This window comes from Littorina saxatilis, linkage group LG7 (genome assembly GCF_037325665.1).
Source record: "Littorina saxatilis isolate snail1 linkage group LG7, US_GU_Lsax_2.0, whole genome shotgun sequence".
Lineage (NCBI taxonomy): Eukaryota > Metazoa > Mollusca > Gastropoda > Littorinimorpha > Littorinidae > Littorina > Littorina saxatilis.
This window is the reverse complement of record NC_090251.1, coordinates 32,539,909-32,559,535: the sequence shown is the minus strand read 5'-3', so window position 1 is coordinate 32,559,535 and position 19,627 is coordinate 32,539,909. Positions and strand designations below refer to the sequence as shown.

General features: G+C 43.8%; 1 protein-coding gene across 1 annotated transcript in view; it reads right to left on the bottom strand.

Moving 5' to 3' along the window:
• The window catches only part of LOC138971979 (MAM and LDL-receptor class A domain-containing protein 2-like), a 299,457-nt gene that overhangs the window by 45,641 nt on the left and 234,189 nt on the right, over nt 1-19,627 (bottom strand). Inside the window, exons 137-149 of the mRNA XM_070344823.1 lie at nt 17,313-17,447; nt 16,583-16,714; nt 15,830-15,969; nt 14,793-14,898; nt 13,887-14,101; nt 12,017-12,202; nt 11,447-11,537; nt 8,849-8,986; nt 7,437-7,702; nt 5,975-6,206; nt 4,466-4,588; nt 2,594-2,721; nt 812-944 (exon numbers count right to left, since the gene is read on the bottom strand). Coding sequence (XP_070200924.1) covers nt 812-944; nt 2,594-2,721; nt 4,466-4,588; nt 5,975-6,206; nt 7,437-7,702; nt 8,849-8,986; nt 11,447-11,537; nt 12,017-12,202; nt 13,887-14,101; nt 14,793-14,898; nt 15,830-15,969; nt 16,583-16,714; nt 17,313-17,447 — 2,025 coding nt within the window. The remainder of the gene's footprint in view (nt 1-811; nt 945-2,593; nt 2,722-4,465; nt 4,589-5,974; nt 6,207-7,436; nt 7,703-8,848; nt 8,987-11,446; nt 11,538-12,016; nt 12,203-13,886; nt 14,102-14,792; nt 14,899-15,829; nt 15,970-16,582; nt 16,715-17,312; nt 17,448-19,627) is intronic.

Here is a 19,627-nt window from a genome sequence, read left to right as displayed (position 1 = left end):
ATTGATTGGTATGATAGTCACATTTTGCAGGTCCAGGAGAATTAACAAAATTGAAAGGAAGGAAGGAAGGAAGGAAAGAAGGAAGGAAGGAAGGATGGATGGATGGAAGGAATGTAAGAAGGAAGGAGGATGGATGGATGGATGGAAGGATGGAAGGATGGAAGGAAGGATGGATGGATGGATGGATGGATGGAATGAAGAAGGAAGGATGGATGGATGGAAGGTAGGAAGGAAGGAAAGATGGATGGAAGGATGGAAGGAAGGATGGATGGATGGATGGAAGGTAGGAAGGAAGGAAGGATGGATGGATGGATGGATGGATGGAAGGAATGTAAGAAGGAAGGAGGATGGATGGATGGATGGATGGATGGATGGATGGATGGATGGAAGGAAGGAAGGATGGATGGATGGAAGGATGGATGGATGGAAGGAAGGTAGGAAGGAAGGATGGATGGATGGAAGGAAGGATGGATGGATAGAAGGAAGGAAGGAAGGAAGGAAGGAAGGAAGGTAGGAAGGAAGGAAGGAAGGATGGAAGGAAGGAAGGAAGGAGGGAAAGAAGGAAGGATGGATGGATAGAAGGAAGGAAGGAAGGAGGGAAGGTAGGAAGGAAGGAAGGATGGATAGAAGGAAGGAAGGATGGAAGGAAGGATGGAAGGAAGGAAGGAAGGAGGGAAGGTAGGAAGGAAGGATGGATGGAAGGAAGGAAGGAAGGAAGGAAGGATGGCATACACCTATGTGATTGAAAAAGTAAATGGATTAAAGGAAGGTGTAGGAAGAAAGGAAGGAAGGACTTCTCCAATCAACTTACTGTGGACAGGTGTAGGTAAGACAGGTGTGTCGGTTGGCTGAGGAGGTCCTGTGCACAGGGCTGGCGTCACCGTGACATCATCAATAGCCATGTCGCCTAGGTAACCGTTGCCGACGGTACTCTCAAAGGTAATCTGCACAAACACAACAACGTTTGGGTCTAGCATATCATCACATACATGTCCCTAATAGGTTCTTGTGAGGACGTTAAGTCCCCCCATCTAGTATTCGCACAACAATTACGTCTCAACGATTCTCAGCCATGTGCCAGCACAATATGACCAAGCAGAAGCTGCCGTTTCTAATTCTAGCTTTGATGATAGACTGAATTCTTCTTCTGTTCTCTATGATGGAATTTGTTTGGCCTTTATATATATGCTTCTTTGCAATTGGGGCAAGACATGGGGTGGATGTTTTCCTGCTAATTGACTTCAGTCTGCCACTACTAAGACAAAACACTAAATCATGCTGCAGAATTTGAATAGGAACTCCCCGAAATCGGCATACGGCTGCCTAAATGGCGGGGTGAAAACGGTCACACACGTAAAAACCCACTCGTGCAAAAACATGAGTGATCGTGGGAGTTTCAGCTAATGAATGAAGAAGAAGAAAAAGAAGAACAGGAACTAGCTGTGTGTTATATTTTTCCTGCAGAAAAGTTTATCAGAGGACCCATACCTCATACCAAAATGCTTTAACGTTGGTTTTTGTAACATGCATACTAATGGTAATTGGTGTCATTATAGCGGACATATAGAGGAAGAGTGCTGTCAGAGCAATCAGTTTTCAAGTTGTGAATTCTTGATAAGCCCACACAAATATAACATGTACTTATGCAAACGATTCACTGTTAGCTGAGACACATTTAGCCAGTTCTCAGTGTTGACTCAACATTTGCCACACATAATATTAATAATAACAAGAAATTCCTCCGAGGTAGGAAAAACACCCCCGTCAAAGGGAAATAACCTTCTCAGTTGGTGGCAGTGACTGAGTGAGAATGGTTATTTCCCTTTGACCATTAAGATGTCCCTCTATAAGTCCTTGTATAATTTTAATCCACCAATAACTCCCTAACCGTGTGTTTGACTGGTCCCAATTTTTGTAAGGACCGTCTCAGGAATGTATAGAACCTGTTCACCAAGTTTGGTGACGATCGGTCCGTTCATTCTTGAGATCTATATGCGAACACAAACAAACAAACAAACACATCGACCGAATCCTATACACACCAATAACTCCCTAACCGTGTGTTTGACTGGTCCCAATTTTTGTAAGGACCGTCTCAGGAATGTATAGAACCTGTTCACCAAGTTTGGTGACGATCGGTCCGTTCATTCTTGAGATCTATATGCGAACACAAACAAACAAACACATGGACCGAATCCTATACACACCCCTATACCAGGGGTGTAATAATATAATATTTGTAGAATGCAAAATTCCAGGGATAAACCCTGCTCGGAGCGCATTACAATCATTGGGAAAAATACACACTTGTAAATTATAACACATTGCACTATAATACATTATAAACACACACAGACACTCACACACACATACACACACACACAAACAATACACACACACACAACACACACACACAAACACACACACACTCACACACACACACACAACACACAACCACACACACACACACAAACCACACACACACACACACACAAACAACACACACACATACACACACACACACAACACACAAACAACACACACACACAAACAAACACAAACACACCCACCCCAACCCCACATATATACACACCTGGAAGTAAGCGCTGCTGTTGATGTTGGTTTCCCAGTAATGCCACACGTTGCCTTGGTCGCCAGTGACATTCATCAGCATTAGAGAGCGGGCTGTGTCAACCTGGTACACGCGCATCATCCCTTCATCTGGGAAACAAAGAATAAAGCAAATGAATGACTCAGACATCTTTGCCATTGCGCCTAAAATCGAAAATTTCAATAATAAATTCTCATCTGATTAATATACTTACCCAATTCACATATATAGCATTGACTCTATCTCATATGCTAAGGCGTCAAAAACTCTCTACCCATCAAGGGGGAGGTAACCATAAAAAGGAAAAAGATGCTTTGGGCCGTTGCTATGATATGGTTACCTCCTCTAACCTATGTGCGCACAGACCCTGCGCTACTTCCTCTATACCGTCATTACGACTTTATAGAATCCATTAATAGTTCATTCAGTGCTTCTTATTCTCACCAGACATTAACTGCTGAAAGTTCAAGTTCAAGTTTTATTAGTCCATAACCCATGGGGGCATTTTGAACAATAAATACGATCAATACAATCATGATATATGCTAATATAGTAAATAAAAAAATTATGAAAAACTGTTACAAATTCTATTAATAAAGTCCAAAATATTCTTCTTAGTAGCAAACAACTTTTTAAATTTAAGTGCATTAGGTTTTTCCAAATAGTAAGGTGGTATACCAACTCAGCTCTTTCTTCTTTGAAAAAATCACCGACAAATAAATAATGGAATTCATCACCTATGTCTTGTGATACACATTTGGTGCAAGTTCTTTCTGACCTCGGGATGTTAAGATAACGTTCTTTCTGTACAGGCAAATTGTTGTTTAATGTTCTAATTAAACTTCATCATTGAAACACATTGCTGATATGGCAGGTGTGTGACATAGTCTTCACATGCAAAAATATCTTTAAACATTCGATAATTCCAAAACATATTTTTATGAAGAGATGATGAACAATAATAACCAACATCTTCACAAGTGCCAGGAGACTGGTTCTGCATATCTCTCACTTTCTGTTGTTTACATGTACAAGGCTTACTTCCCTTTGGTACTTAATCTTAATAGAATCAACTACAACCTTGCCGAGTCGGACTGTTCGTCGTAAACATTTAACTTTCGTTTTCGTGTTGTGTTTGGCGAGTCGCCAGACACTGTGACTGAGCAGTGTCAAAAATCTTGCATTCTGCTCTTTCATCGCGGTCCCTTCTCTGATAGAGAAGATAGGCCTGGCTCGTGTCGAGTCTTCTTCTTAGGGTTTACCTCAGTTCGAGGATTTTTCCTCTTTACGTTTCCATCACAAATCACTGAATCAGTGTAGTCTTTCTTTGAGGTGTCCTTCAATGCAAACGCGTGTCCTGGAAGTTAACCATTACATGAATTTCAATTGGTGGTTCCTCCGATATCGCGTTTCGACATCATATTCAGGTAATTCAGTGTGGTGGAAGCAACATTTTAGTCACCAGCGTAGGAAAATACTTATTTCCCTTAAAAACACACTAGAAAATATTTATTTAAAAATCCAAAACTGTCGGATGGTCCACATTTTGCAGAGCAGAATTGTTCTGGTATGAAGGTTAGCTGCTGCCACGTACATACGAGTAATGGCTATCTGCACGCATGCGTATCTCACAGATCACGCAGTTTCTGAAAACTGCGAGAAATGGAATTCTACACAAACTTCCCCAGGTGGTGGATAGGGGAATAGCCCACATATATGGGGGTTAGCTACGAAATAAGCTAGGCTCGATTTGACAAATAAGCAGTCGCAGGTGATCGACAAGCAGAAGACATTCTCTCACTAAAACCCGTTTCCTTTGTTCAATCCCTTCCCTTTAATCAGCAGAAGCCTCACCTCTGCCGTACATGTGGTACCAGAAACCGATACAGATCTGTGGGCCGGGGGCAATCGGGGGGCTGTAGAACCAGCCGCGGTTGCCATGGTTAAGGTTTGACGCTTCTATGTACATGTAGAAACCTGCAACACAAAAGTCCTAGGTCACAAAGGGGAAAAACAAACTATGCAATACTGTAACAGTACAGAAATATTCTTCAACAGAAGGAATGGACAAAAAATAGCAATTGAAAGAAGACCATGCAGTCACAAAGATAACACATGCACTGCAGTAAACTCATAGGAATAAAGTCAGTCAATACTTATTCTCAGGGTTTCATTTACTAGTGCGCCCTGCGCCATTGGCACATTAAATCTGAAAATGTCCCATCACAATTCTCTTCAGTGCGTCAAAGGGCGCATTGAGATTACGTACCACTGCGCCAACAATTGTATACTTTACGTCGGATTACACACACACACACACACACACACACACACACACACACACACACACACTCACACACACACTCACACACATACAGAGATAACACGATATAGCGGCTAATTCTCAAATGGCACCATATTGCACCATTTTGCATCTTTGGTCAAAACGCGTACAGGCCTCTTTGGCGCTTCTTGGCTTCGACTATGTCCCATCGGAATTTGGTTGAGAGGGACAAATGTCCCATTGCCTTTTTCTCCCAGGCTAAACCCTGTATTCTGGATGCAGAGGAAACTGACAGGCTAACACACACACTTGTAAAATCAGATAGACATGGAGAAAAAATGAAAAATCCAGACACCAGTATTGCATTCTAAACATACTTACACATATCAAATGAGCAGAACAAGCCAGAAATGAACTGCTTTTAACATTAACAAACCAGAAAAACAAGCCCCAACACAATGTACAATATTATATAACACTGAAACAAGTATACATCTTCAAAACAATCGCAGAAAGTCTGAGCAAATTACAGGTCATGTGACCTTCACAGCCGCTACAGTTCTAATAATTCTAAGAAGAGTAAATATCAGCAGTCAGGCATGGAAATTGTCCGCAAAATCGCGGATTTCCGCGAAAAGGAAATTACGTTTCAGCGAAAATAAAAAAAATTCCGCTGCAAAAAAAAGGTAAATTAAATTATATGAATACTATAGTCTCTCTATCCATTATTTGCTTACACAAGAACTATCAAAATATTGGTCTAAGATGCTAAAATTCGTTTTCCTTCTGCCCCTGTACCCCGCCAGGGCCTAGGCCTAGACCTTGGCCTATTTTCAGAGTTTTTTCTATTTTGGAATTCCCATGCCTGGTACTTAGACAGTTACACAAAAATGTAACAGACATTCAAATGCTGACACTATCTGAGAATCTCATCATCACCAAAACAGTCTCACCAGCATGCTACAATTCAAATTATTCTAAGAAGAGTGAATATCAGCAGTAGACAGATACAAACATGTAACAGACATTCAAAAGTCAACACTATCCAAGAATCTTATCATCACCAAAATAAGTCTCACCAGCATCAGAGTCAGTGGTGTGATCGACAGCAGGGCCGGTGTTAGCTGTGATGGTGCCGCCAGCGGTCCTCAGCCAGTCGATGTCGTCGATGCCTTGTACGTTGAAGTAGCCACAGGTGTCGTACTCAAAGTTACAGGTGCCGGGCGGAGGACACACGCCAGGGATGAGTTTGATGTCGTCAATGGCGATGTCGCCTGTATAGTCCAGTCCTGCCACTCCCTCGAAGGCAATCTGCGTACAGAGTTTTACTTTTTGCCTTAGCGTCGATTGTTTGGATTTGGGGGGAGGAATTGTCAAACAGTGACATAACAGGGTGAATGTATTAATCCCTGTATGATTTATACTCTCATCCCAGTCTTTGCCAATATCCTAGATGATGATTTACTCTGGAAAGTGCTGCAATCTGTGTGCACGATTCAAACTTAATAATATCGAAACTCTTTGAATTGTTTGTGTAAATGTGGTTATGGTGGCTAGGTGCAGTTCCAGATGCCTCCACTGCATTGGTGAGCCTCGATCAGTACAGTATGTACAACGAAATTTCATTTCTGGATCAAAGCTGTTTCGATTTTGAAGATTCTCAAACAGTGACACAAATGGGTGAAGGTGTTGTTTCCTGTCTGATTTACCCACCCCAGGCCCAGTCTATTGCCAGTATCTTAGAAAATGATTTAGTTCAAAATGCTTAACTAAGTACAATTAATTAAATGAATGCTAACAGTGGTCGGTAAACATGTTTCAGCGCATGAGTTCCTGTTATCATCATAATGTTATGGTAGAAACAAAATACCAAACACACTATTTTGCACTTTGAGTTTGTTTGTTTGTTTGTTTGTTTGCTTAACGCCCAGCCGACCACGAAGGGCCATATCAGGGCGGTGCTGCTTTGACATATAACGTGCGCCACACACAAGACAGAAGTCGCAGCACAGGCTTCATGTCTCACCCAGTCACATTATTCTGACACCGGACCAACCAGTCCTAGTACTAACCCCATAATGCCAGACGCCAGGCGGAGCAGCCACTAGATTGCCAATTTTAAAGTCTTAGGTATGACCCGGCCGGGGTTCGAACCCACGACCTTCCGATCACGGGGCGGACGCCTTACCACTAGGATAACCGTGCCAGTGCACTTTGAGTAAAGGTATTCCTGTTTGATGTCATTACAATGCAACATCCCCCCCCCACCCACCCTCCTTTTTAAGACCTCAAACATTCAGAGAAAATCTGGTCATAAAATGGAGGGAGTCTTAAAATAGAGGTACATCTACAGAGTTTATTTAAAGAAATTCTTGAAAACTTAAGGTTAATCTTAAAAGGTGGTCTGATAAGGGGGTTTACACTGTGCTTCTAACCCAAAAATCATTTAAGTCTTGGGGCTAATTGAGGCTGGGTTGTTTTCATGAGTAAATCCTCATTTAAGGCGTACACATAATCTAAACGCATGTGCTCTCCACCTACCTGCCAGAAAGTACCCTGGGTGGGGATGGTCATTGCCGCTTGAACCCAGAAATTTCCCACAGTGCCTTGACGATGGAAGATGGGGGTGGTGGTCTGGTGTCCGTTGACGACCATGTAGACGTTGAGGCTGCCAACGTGGGTGCCGTTCATGTGGTACCAGAAGGTGAGGCACTTGCTGCCCGTGAAGGATTGCAGTGGGGGACTGGTCATAACCGCATTGTCGCCTGGGCGCTGGGGCGAGGAGGTCTCGATGTAGGCGTAGTATCCTGCAAGAACAAAAGTAACCTTTAAACATAAGACAGCTTAAGCCTTAAAATAATTGGGTAGAGTCAACTTCGCGACGGGTAGAGTCAACTTCACAAGGGTAGAGTCAACTTCGGGAAGGGTAGAGTCAACTTCGCGAGAGTACAGTCAACTTCGAGAGGGTAGAGTCAACTTCGCGAAGGGTAGAGTCAACTTTGCGAAGGGTAGAGTCAAGTTCGTGAAGGGTAGAGTCAACTTCGTGAAGGGTAGAGTCAACTTCGCGAAGGGTAGAGTCAACTTCGCGAAGGGTAGAGTCAACTTCGCGAAGGGTAGAGTCAACTTCGCGAAGGGCAGAGTCAACTTCGCGAAGGGTAGAGTCAACTTCGTGAAGGGTAGAGTCAACTTCGCGAAGGGTAGAGTCAACTTCGCGAAGGGGAGAGTCAACTTCGCGAAGGGGAGAGTCAACTTCGTGAGGGTAGTCAACTTCGCGAAGGGCAGAGTCAACTTCGCGAAGGGTAGAGTCAACTTCGCGAAGGGTAGAGTCAACTTCGCGAAGGGTAGAGTCAACTTCGCGAAGGGTAGAGTCAACTTCGCGAAGGGTAGAGTCAACTTCGTGAGGGTAGAGTCAACTTCACGAAGCAGGGGGTGTGAGAGTCCAAGAGCCACAAACACCAGTATTCAAACAGACAAGGAGGGAGGATGGAAATTGTACATTACCCATAGCCATTGCTTGTGGTGTTGTCGTTGCTGGGGCTACAAAAGTAGCTTATAAACATAAGAAAGCTTATGCCTTTAATTGATAGAGTGAAGTTAAATTCGCGAAGCTTTATTATTGATTTTCTTGTCAAATGACTTCGTGAAGTCTTTGCGAAATCAACTTCAGGCTCAATTAATGACAGCCTTTATGAACAAAAGTCACTTATAAACATAAGACACCTTAAGCCTCAAACTATTGGGCAAATCTGATAAACAAATCGCTCTAAATGCATACGACATGTGTAATGGAGTAAGTGAGAGTCATTCGGAACCAGTCTCCTGGCACCTGAGAGAAAAACAAGCATTGAAATGAACAAGCGACTTTCAACCTCAAATTGGGCAAAGTCAACTTCGAGAAGCTTTCGCACGAGTGTTGAAACAGACAAGCAAAGAGGATTGAAAGTTGACATTACCATATCCATTGCGTGTGGTGTGGTCGTTGCTGGGACCGGTACCGCCAGAAGCTGTGGAGTTTGCATGACGCAGCCAGTTAAAGCGATCGTTGTTGTTCTGAGAGTAGCCACAGAAGTCCGCCTCAAAGTCACATTCCGCTGTAAACAGACATACAATATTCCACACGTTTTTTTCTCACCAATAACGGATGAAACTTTTCCAGTTTATACTTATGTCATTGACATTCCTCAGCTACGGGTACCTTGAACATGCATCATGAACATTTACAGGCATTATGAAAGGAACATCTGAATAAATCAGGTCTTAAAAGGTGAGAGGGGGGAGAGTCTTAAAATGGTGTTTTCGCTGTAAAGTCTATTTTCTCTAACCTACGGGGATATAGCTCAGTTGGTAGCGCGCTGGATTTGTATTCAGTTGGCCGCTGTCAGTGTGAGTTCGATCCCAGGTTCGGCGGAAATTTATTTCACAGAGTCAACTTTGTGTGCAGACTCTCTTCGGTGTCCGAACCTCCCCCCGTGTACACTACATTGGGTGTGCACGTTAAAGATCCCACGATTGACAAAAGGGTCTTTCCTGGCAAAATTGCTTAGGCACAGTTAATAATTGTCTACCTATACCCGTGTGACTTGGAATAATAGGCCGTGAAAGGTAAATATGCGCCGAAATGGCTGCAATCTACTGGCCGTATAAAATTTCATCTCACACGGCATCACTGCAGAGCGCCTAGAACTGTTCCCAGGGAATATGCGCGATATAAGCCTCATTGATTGATTGATTGAAATAAATGAAAGATCTTACAAAATTCCACATGAAACCCCTGCCCCCACAGGACCGCCCTGAACGGGGTCAATTCGCATCCCAACCCCAGCGGGGAGGGAATTCATAGACCCCGTCATCTCCTCCGATCTCCCCCCCCATGAGTCCGAGACTACTGTCGAAACAGCAGTAGACGACCCAGCGAGGGAGTTCAGAGGAGGACCCGTGTCCCTCCTGGCTTCCACAGCGGTGGAAACCGAGGAGGGCACAGTAGAGGCACCGGAAAAGAAAGAAGTCGAAACCTGAGTCTCTCCCGTAGCCCCTAGATCAGATTCACCAACCCCCAAAGAGGGTTGGGAATCGACCCGCCCCCGGATTCGAGCCAGGGAGGAGAAGGAAACCTTCCCCCCAGGCTTGAAACCGGGAGGAGCTGAAGCCTGAGACTGAGGGCCGGACAACGGCGTCGAAGGGGGGGAAGCGTGTTCCACGGAAGGAGAAGGAGAAAGACGCTTTTTCTTTCCCCTCGACCTTCCCCGAACCTTCGACGGCGCAGCCCCGCCCGAAGTCCCAGGTTCAAGCCCAGCCTGTTTGAGCAAGCTCGCATTGAGCTTGCTCAAACAGGCTTTCTCCGCCCTCCCTCGCCGCAAACGCAAAGCGTTTGGGGAGGGAGAGTCGGAGCGCCGAAAGGTCCCCCTGTCCGTGCGCAAAACATGACGCTGTGCGCCCGGAGAAGGGTTGCCCCCGGCAGACTCTGGTTCCGTAGAACCAGAGCCCAAAACAAGACGAGACATCCTACCTCGCCCTGTACGTACCCTTAAAAAATCGAGAATTAACAAAATTCAAAGAAAATTAGGTCAATACTCAAGTGAATGAGGCGAAACGAGAAGCAGACGACCGGTCACCACGAAGTAGGACGGTAGGCACGCCGAGTCCGCCACACAACAACGGAGGCACAAGTTGGAAGAAAAACAACGTAGCCTCAAGCCAGAAGTGGAATAACACACAAAAATCCAACAGGTGGTAATCCACACAGAAAAGAAGACTCTAGAATCCAAAATAATCCGGGAGCGCAGCAGAAACACAGCCTACTGTCACGCGCGAAAAAAGAAAGAGGACGCGCCACCTACATCCTGTAAGGGGGAAGCACTCAGACAGTGCTTGGGATCCACGGTGGCGCATGGTTATGGGAGATAATTGTACCCACGCAGCGTTTTGTCCAATTTTTTCGGCCTATAATAGATAATGTGCAAGAATAGTACTGTCGAGGTAAGTGTTATATTGACATAAGCCTCATTGATTGATTGATTGAAATAAATGAAAGATCTTACAAAATTCCACATAAAAACACAATCATGATACAGTGGAACCCCCCTCCCCCCCCTTATAAGACCCCTAATTCAAGACTCCCTCCCTTCTAAGACAATGCTGATTTTCTGTTTGTAGCAATTTTAAGACTCCCTTCTTTTCAACTCATTGTCTCCCAGGTACGGATATATCTGCACCCATTCATATGGCTCTATCTGACCAGGTAAGGATATGTCCGCTCAGACTGTTAGCTTCAGTCGCTTCCTGTAATGTCCATCTAACGCCTGCATTCCAGCGTGTTGATACACAGTTACTTCACAGTTACTACAATTCTGAGTGACCTGCTGCAGCACAAAAAAACTTGGTCAACATAGATGGGGTACAAAGTGTTAAGACTTGATTATCTGAGCCTTTTGGTAGCCTTAAAATAATAATAATAATAATAATAAATGAGCATTTATATAGCGCAACATCATAACTTTACAATTATGCTCTTTGCGCTTGACACAAAAGGGAGGGGGGTCTACTGTACTTACCAGAAGCAGGACAGGGTCCTCCGATGAGAGAGATGTCGTCCAGTGCAATATCGCCCTGCCAGCTGGCCCCCACCACACCCTCAAACAGAATCTGAACACACACACGACACAATCAGTTTCAAGTTGCAGTGTGCTTGCAAGCATTTCGTAAAGCCGAAGCATTCCATAGCGTTCTTGTGCACTTTGTGTATGGATGGTGATAAGTATATGTTGTTAACAATTTACCCTTCTCAGCAGACTACTTATACAAGCGAGCAGAATTTACACTCATGCACACACACACAGACACACACACACAAGGACGCCCACACACACACACATGCATGCACTGTACACACTCTCTCTCTCTCCAAACTCCAATCTCTCTCGTTTCCTTCGTTTGTAATTTTAGCAAGTTTACATGTGCGTAAATGTACATGCATGGTATAGATAGTCCCTCATTGGGCATTTATAGGGCTGGATGCAAAACAATTAATTTTGCTGCTCGATCACTCCAATACCCGAAAACGATAACAATAAAAATTTTAAAAAACTAAAACATTATTCCATCTCATCCCCCCCGTCTCTAACCTTGTACTTCTGGGTGCTGACAAGGGTACGTTGTCCCTGGCGCCAGACGTTACCCTGGGTGTTGGATCGGGTCCACACAAGGGTACGAGATGTACCCTGTTCCACGTACACGTTCAGAGTCTCCACGTGTGCTCCGAACATGTGGTACCAGAACGACAGGCACATTCCTGTTTGGTCTGTCGGAGGCTGGAAAAATAATACAAGAGGGTTAGAGAGAGAGAAATTCAAGTATAACACCCTCACGGCAAAGCCATTAGAGGCACGTTTTCGGGTGTTACCACGACTTTAGATGAGATACACAAGTGTATGCGTGTTTAGGTGGTATCAGCCATCTGCACTTATGGCAGAATGACCAAGATCTTTTACGTGCCACTGTTGTGACACGGTGGTGGGACATGGATCTGTACATAAAGTTCACCCATGTCCGTCCGGGCCCAGATTTGAACCCGCGACACTAGGAATAGGATCACAAATACAAGAGGGTTGGTTTGGTGGGATTAAATGGTGGTTGGATTTTTATGTCCCTTCATTCAACCTATTTGGCTGTTTGTGACAGATTCAATTTTGTTCCCTTTCTAAGGTCACATGGTGGTTTCTGTGTTTGAAACTATCACAGTAAAATAAAGAAGAGACCTAGCATATCAGTGGTAAGAGAGACAAGCACAAGAAGAACAACAAACACTGTATTGTCTGTAGAGAGGAACTCCACTATTCAGACCCCCTGATTGAAGACTCCCTCTCTTTTAGGACCCTATTTTCTCATATTTGTTGTTCATAAGTAACTGCTGTCAAGTCACCCCCATTTTAAGACTGACCCTCCCTATCAACACCTCTTTTTTAAGAGAAGAAAAAAATGAAATAGTTGTTAGAAATATATTTTGTTGTTGTTGTAAGGAACGTAAATTAAGGCACCTCCGTTTGCAAGCCCTAATATCTCAGAAGAAAAGCTGATTCCCCGGAAAAAAAGACAAACAAAAAACAAAAAACAAACAAAAAAAGAAAGAAAAAACCAAAAAAAACCACCTCTTTCTTAGATCTTTGGAAGTCCTAAAAAAGGCAGGGGGGGGGGGGGGGGGGGGGTCCATTATGGTAGCTATTCGAGAAAAGCAGCTTCAGACTTGCCAAACTGAAAGGCAAGCTCTTAAAATGGTTCATGGATAAAACAAGCTGCTAATTAAGCCTGATGCAAATACACAGTGGAACCCCCCTTTTAAGACCCCCCAATTGAAGACTCCCGCCTCTCTTTTTGGACCCTATTTACTCACAGTTTTAGTTCATAACCCTGTAAATTTACCCCCATGTTGTTTGTTCGTTCATGGGCTGAAACTCCCACGGCTTTTACGTGTATGACCGTTTTTACCCCGCCATTTAGGCAGCCATACGCCGCTTTCGGAGGAAGCATGCTGGGTATTTTCGTGTTTCTATAACCCACCAAACTCTGACATGGATTACAGGATCTTTTTCGTGCGCACTTGGTCTTGTGCTTGCGTGTACACATGGGGGTGTTCGGACACCGAGGAGAGTCTGCACACAAAGTTGACTCTGAGAAATAAATCTCTCGCCGAACGTGGGGACGAACTCACGCTGACAGCGGCCAACTGGATACAAATCCAGCGCGCTACCGACTGAGCTACATCCCCGCCCTACCCCCATGTTAAGACTCCTTCCCTTTTAAGACCTTATAAAAAATAAAAATAAATTTTAAGATCTTTGGAAGTCCAAAAATTGGAGTTCCATTGTACTAGCTATTCCAGAAATGCAGCTTCCGGCTTGCCAAACTGATAGGCAAGCTGTTAAAATGGTTCATGGACAAAACCTTCCGCTTAGCCTGACGCAAATTGTCATAAAAAAAATGACAGAGGTATTCTACCTGAAAACCAGAGGAGAGAACAGCTTTGTCGCCAGGCTTCCTGGGCGCCGAAGTTTCGATGTACATGTAGTAGCCAGTGCCTGTGGTGTGGTCGCGGTCAGGACCTGTTCCGGCGGACGGTGAGCTCTGATTGGTCCAATTCCAGTCAAAGTCGTCGGTGCGTGACTCGAAGAACCCACAGAGTCCAAACTCAAAGGTGCAATTGACGCTGAAGTCTGCACATAGAATAAGGAAGAAAATGTATGGGTTTTGTTGTTGTTATTTTCAGAATACTGACAGAATCTAGTACAGTGGTACCTGTGTTGTAAGCCCCCTCTCATTGATGAGAGGACTCCTCCCAATAAAGGACATTTTGTGTTATTCCTTTGTCTAGTCATTTAACCAAACGATTTCCTCTCACAATAGGCCACCTGCAATGTAGGGACGAGTTGGTTCGGGGTGTTATTTCATCACAAGTACCATTGCAGTTTGCATCATACAGTAGTCTAAAAGAGGGTCTATCCCTTGGAATCGTAACCATAAAATCATCCTGCATAAATAATTATTTGAACAAATGAAATCTATAAAGAGGAACAAATGAATCCAACAAATAAGTGACAAAAATGAATAAGACCTGAAGTTCTTAGATTGTTGGTGGTCTTGATAGGGTGGCTTCACTGTACAGGGAAACCCCCCTTTTAAGACACCCCTCTCCTCCCCCCCCCCCCCCCCCCCCCCCCCCATTCAAGACTTCTGCCCTGTTAAGAACCTGCCGTCTCAGTCGTTTCGTTCAAAACCTCTGTAAATGTACCCCCATCTTAAGACTCCCTCCTTTTTAAGACCTGATTTTCTCCGATTTTTTGAGGTCTTACAAGGGATGTTCTACTGTATTAGTAAGGTTGGACAAGACAAACAGAGCATACTGACCAGGGTTGATGAGTTCTGCTCCAGTCTGGCAGTCCTGGAAACTAATGTCGTCAATGGCAACATCATAGCTTCCAAAGCCTGGAGTTGGAAGGGAATCAAATGTGATCTGTAACAGTTAAAGCCGGGATATCACTCGTAGTATGTCCAGGCACATTGTCATGTTCCGGAAGAAGTGAGGTGCGTGACGCATGGCGTGAAACGCAGACAACAAAACATATAAACAAATAAACAAAGCATAGATGAAGTAACAAACAAGAAAGAATAAACATTAACAAAACTTTATTTGCAAATAGAAAAGAAGTCTACCTAAACCTAACCTGGAACGAAAACCGTAAAAAGCCACAACTCTTTCAACTAAATCCCTTTGATTGCAATATGGCCTGTGCAGAAAAGAAGGAGCAGTGTCCCCCCCAATTTCAGAATTCTCCCTTTTTAAGACCTTGATTTTTCAGATTTTCTGTTCATAACCTCTTTATATATATTGACCCCAATTTTAAGACTCCCTCCTTTTTAAGACCTTGTTTTCTCAGTTCCTGGAGGTTTTAAAAGGGGAGTAATTCCACTGTAATGCTGTTATATGAAGTCTTATATCGCGCGCGTATCTCCAGACTCGGACTCAAGGCGCAGGGATCTATTTATGCCGTGTGAGATGGAATTTTTTACACAATACATCACGCATTCACATCGACCAGCAGATCGCAGCCATTTCGGCGCATATCCTACTTTTCACGGCCTATTATTCCAAGTCACACGGGTATTTTGGTGGACATTTTTTATCTATGCCTCTACAATTTTGCCAGGAAAGACCCTTTTGTCAATTGTGGGATCTTTAACGTGCACACCCCAATGTAGTGTACACGAAGGGACCTCGGTTTTTTGTCTCATCCGAAAGACTAGCACTTGAACCCACCACCTAGGTTAGAAAAGGGGGGAGAAAATTGCTAACGCCCTGACCCAGGGTCAAACTCGCAACCTCTCGCTTCCGAGCGCAAGTGCGTTACCACTCGGCCACCCAGTTGTTCAACCTCCACACTCACCACAAAGGGATAGTTGATGGTGCCGATGTCCAGGGAATACTGGTGCCAGGAGTTGCCAGCGTTGCCGGTAAAATGCCACAGCACTACAGCGTTGTCCGTCCCAATGTCTGTTGCCTTCTGCAGCTCGATCAGCAGGTTGCCTGGCAACAGCACAGAATGGTCGTGACAATGTTTTGGTTTGGAGTACAAATATAAAATAAGATCCCTATTCAAGCATAATCCTTATATAAGTAGTGTTCATCTTTCAACTTATTTTCTTATAGTTCAGCCGACTTGTCCTTAAGTTCTTGCACAAATGCTTGTTTGTGTCTGTGTGTCATTAATTAATTTTTAAGCCACCAAGCTGAAATGCAATACCGAAGTCCGGCCTTCGTCGAAGATTGCTTGGCCAAAATTTCAATCAATTTGATTGAAAAATGAGGGTGTGACAGTGCCGCCTCAACTTTTACAAAAAGCCGGATATGACGTCATCAAAGACATTTATCGAAAAAAAGAAAAAAACGTCCGGGGATATCATTCCCAGGAACTCTCATGTAAAATTTCATAAAGATCGGTCCAGTAGTTTAGTCTGAATCGCTCTACACACACACACGCACAGACAGACAGACAGACAGACACACACACATACACCACGACCCTCGTCTCGATTCCCCCTCTACGTTAAAACATTTAGTCAAAACTTGACTAAATGTAAAAAGAGAACAAAAAGAAAATCATAAAAGAAAACAGCCAACACGAGCTATCGCAACTCACCGGCACTGGCACCAAACATGTGATAGCTGTACATCATGTGACAGGTGGCCCCGGTGTTGTTGAAAACAGGGGAGACAAGCCTGGCTCGGTCTTTTGTCACACCTGTATTGGGCTGCACTAGCATGTAGCGGCCTTAAAAAAATGAAAGCAAATGTTTCTGCAAGACCTTCTCAAATTTATACAGTGCAGTCTAAACCAAGATTTCTTTTTCTCCATATTTAAAGATATTACTAATAGGGAGCAAAGCAGTGATATTTCTACCTTCTTTTAAGTGCTGATTTGAATACCTAAAACACTTTTACAGCTTGGGCTTTGAAATTTACAGAAAACTGTAAATGTATGCGCTAATTCTCATGTTTGTAACAAAACAACTGTGAACAGAATTGACAACAGAGGTGAAAACATATCAAACATCATCACAAACAAGCACATTTTTAGGCAGAACATATTTCCAAGAAACGCTGAAAAAGTCTTGAAAGTTTGAAATCAAAATGACACAGTTTCACAGAATATTGATTCAGATGAAAAGAATAGGGATATAACAGACCCAGTATAACACCAATCCCAACATCTTAAAGGTACAGTCCTTCCCGTGCAAACACTAGCCTAGATCTGGCCAGGTGTTTACCTGAGTAAGACCATCCCTCCACTTCAACACAAAGAAACCCCTACCTGGTTCCTGTGCAGAGTGGGAATTTTCACCAGTTTCTTAAAAGTTACTCATTCTTACCTGTTTTGTCTGCATCCCCATCAATGTTTGGGCCGTGAGTGTTGGCGCTGTTGTTTGCTGCGACTAGGTTCCAGGCAAACTGACCAGTGCTGTGGTCTCTCCAGCCACAGGTACGGCCGTTGAAAAGACAGCTACCTGTCAGCATCAGAAGAATTTAATTTAATTAACTAGACAAATGCAATGTTCGTGAAGGTTTGATTGCATTGTGTGTATGCCATATTATGATCATGACTTTAAAACAGTGTTACAGTGATACCTGGGATGTAAGAACCCTCTGTTCAGAGGACACCTCCCATGGAAGGACACTTTCGGTTGACCCTTGGTCCATCATCTTCGCCAAAAATACCTGTTATGGAAGGTTACAGTGCAACGTAGGGACACTTTTGGCTGGTCGTAAAGGCTGTCTTTCTGCTGAATATCTATTGGACGTGTTTGTAAGCATTTTTTTTACTTTAGTGCAACAAAATAAATAAAATGCTTCTTCAAACCAGCAACTTATTAGAAAAACTCTAACAAATTACTATATCTGCCTGTTGTAGCTAGAAACCTGAAATACAGAGAATACAAAAGCCACAGTTTTTCTTTCTTCTTTTTTTCAGGCACAAAGATAATCATGCACTCCTAAGATTGAGTCTTTAAAGTGAAATAATTTGACTGCATACTTTACAGTCAATGAAAGAAAGCTATGGCTATTTTTGTGGATTAGATTATCAAAGTTATAAGGAGACCAACTCTTTCTATAGAATGCAGCTGTTTCCTGAAGGGAGAGAAAATACACAACAAACCAAAGCTTTGATAGGTCCATGTGAAGTCTGAACAAAATGTAATACAATAACTGCTCCCTGTTGAGGTAAAATAAAACTCAGTACAATGACTGCTCCCTGTGAGTTTCAGAAAAATTCAATGCAATAACTGCTCCCTGTGAGTTTCAGAAAAGTTCAATGCAATAACTGCTCCCTCTTAGGTAAGAAAAATCCAATGCAATGTAAGGCTTCTTTTTAAGCCTACTGTCTATATGATACTTACCGAGACAGTACTATTCTTGCACATTATCTATTATAGGCCGAAAAAATTGGACAAAACGCTGAGTGGGTACAATTATCTCCCATAACCATGCGCCACCGTGGATCCCAAGCACTGTCCGAGTGCTTCCCCCTTACAGGATGTAGGTGGCGCGTCCTCTTTCTTTATGAGCTGCAGACCCTCAAAAAGCCCATAACATATCAAGAGGGGAGGCGGGAGGGAAACTCTAATAGTACTGTCTCGGTAAGTATCATATAGACAGTAGGCTTAAAAAGAAGCCTTACAGTCAATATAACACTTACCTCGACAGTACTATTCTTGCACAGAATACCAGAGTGGTGTGAGGGTGATATGTAGAGTATTAAACTCCTTAATCAAAATCACTTAAATCCAAGGATTAAGATACCCAGGCAATTTTCGAACAGTACTACCGTAAAAGAAAATATACCCAAGAAACATACCTTAGACTGACGTGACCATGCTAGCAACCACTGCTGTGTGGTGAACTCAATGTCAAAGTCCAGGCCACTCAAAGCTTGAATACCACTGAGTCTACGGCAAGTGGCTAAAGCGATGAGGAACAATTAGTCTTAAAAATCAGCAACTTGATACTGATGCCTGCCAGGGGTTCAAACTCATTGCTACGCAGGAGTTTGAGGACCAGAAAGACATCCCCCTTGGGAAATGAAACCCGAGGTTTAGACACCGCTGCATTGCTAATACCCGAAAGGACATTAGCGATGAGGGAGGACCTGATCAAGTGTTCAGTTCTGCGACCAGTAGCGGCCGCAATCGTGGAAGCGATGGCAGATCTGTATCCAAGAAGAGTCTTAGAAGAAAGACTCTTCTTTTGATACACTTCCACCAGGAAGTTGGCCAAGTCCTGTGTTGAGGGATAAAGCGGCTTTATCCCCTTGGACAAGGCGAAGGTGGCCCAAGCTCTCCAGCGTAAGTCGTAGAGCTGATTAGTTGATCGCCTCTTAGCGTTCAAGGAAAACTCTACTGAACTCTTGTGCAATCCTAGTGCAAGCAGTTTGGAGCGCACAAGAGCCATGCGGTCAAGCACAGACTCTCTGGACGTGGATGAGGGAGGCATGATCGAGGCTGGAGCAGACCTCCCCCGTCCAGATCCAGAGGTAGAGGGTCTACGTGGGTGAGACCGCGAAGATCTGGAAACCACGGAGCTGTTGGCCAGTAAGGCGCGACCAAAATCAGTCTTGGTCGTTCCTGCAGATATTTTGCCAGCACCCTCGGAATCAGAGATGTCGGGGGATAGGCGTAAGCATCGAGGA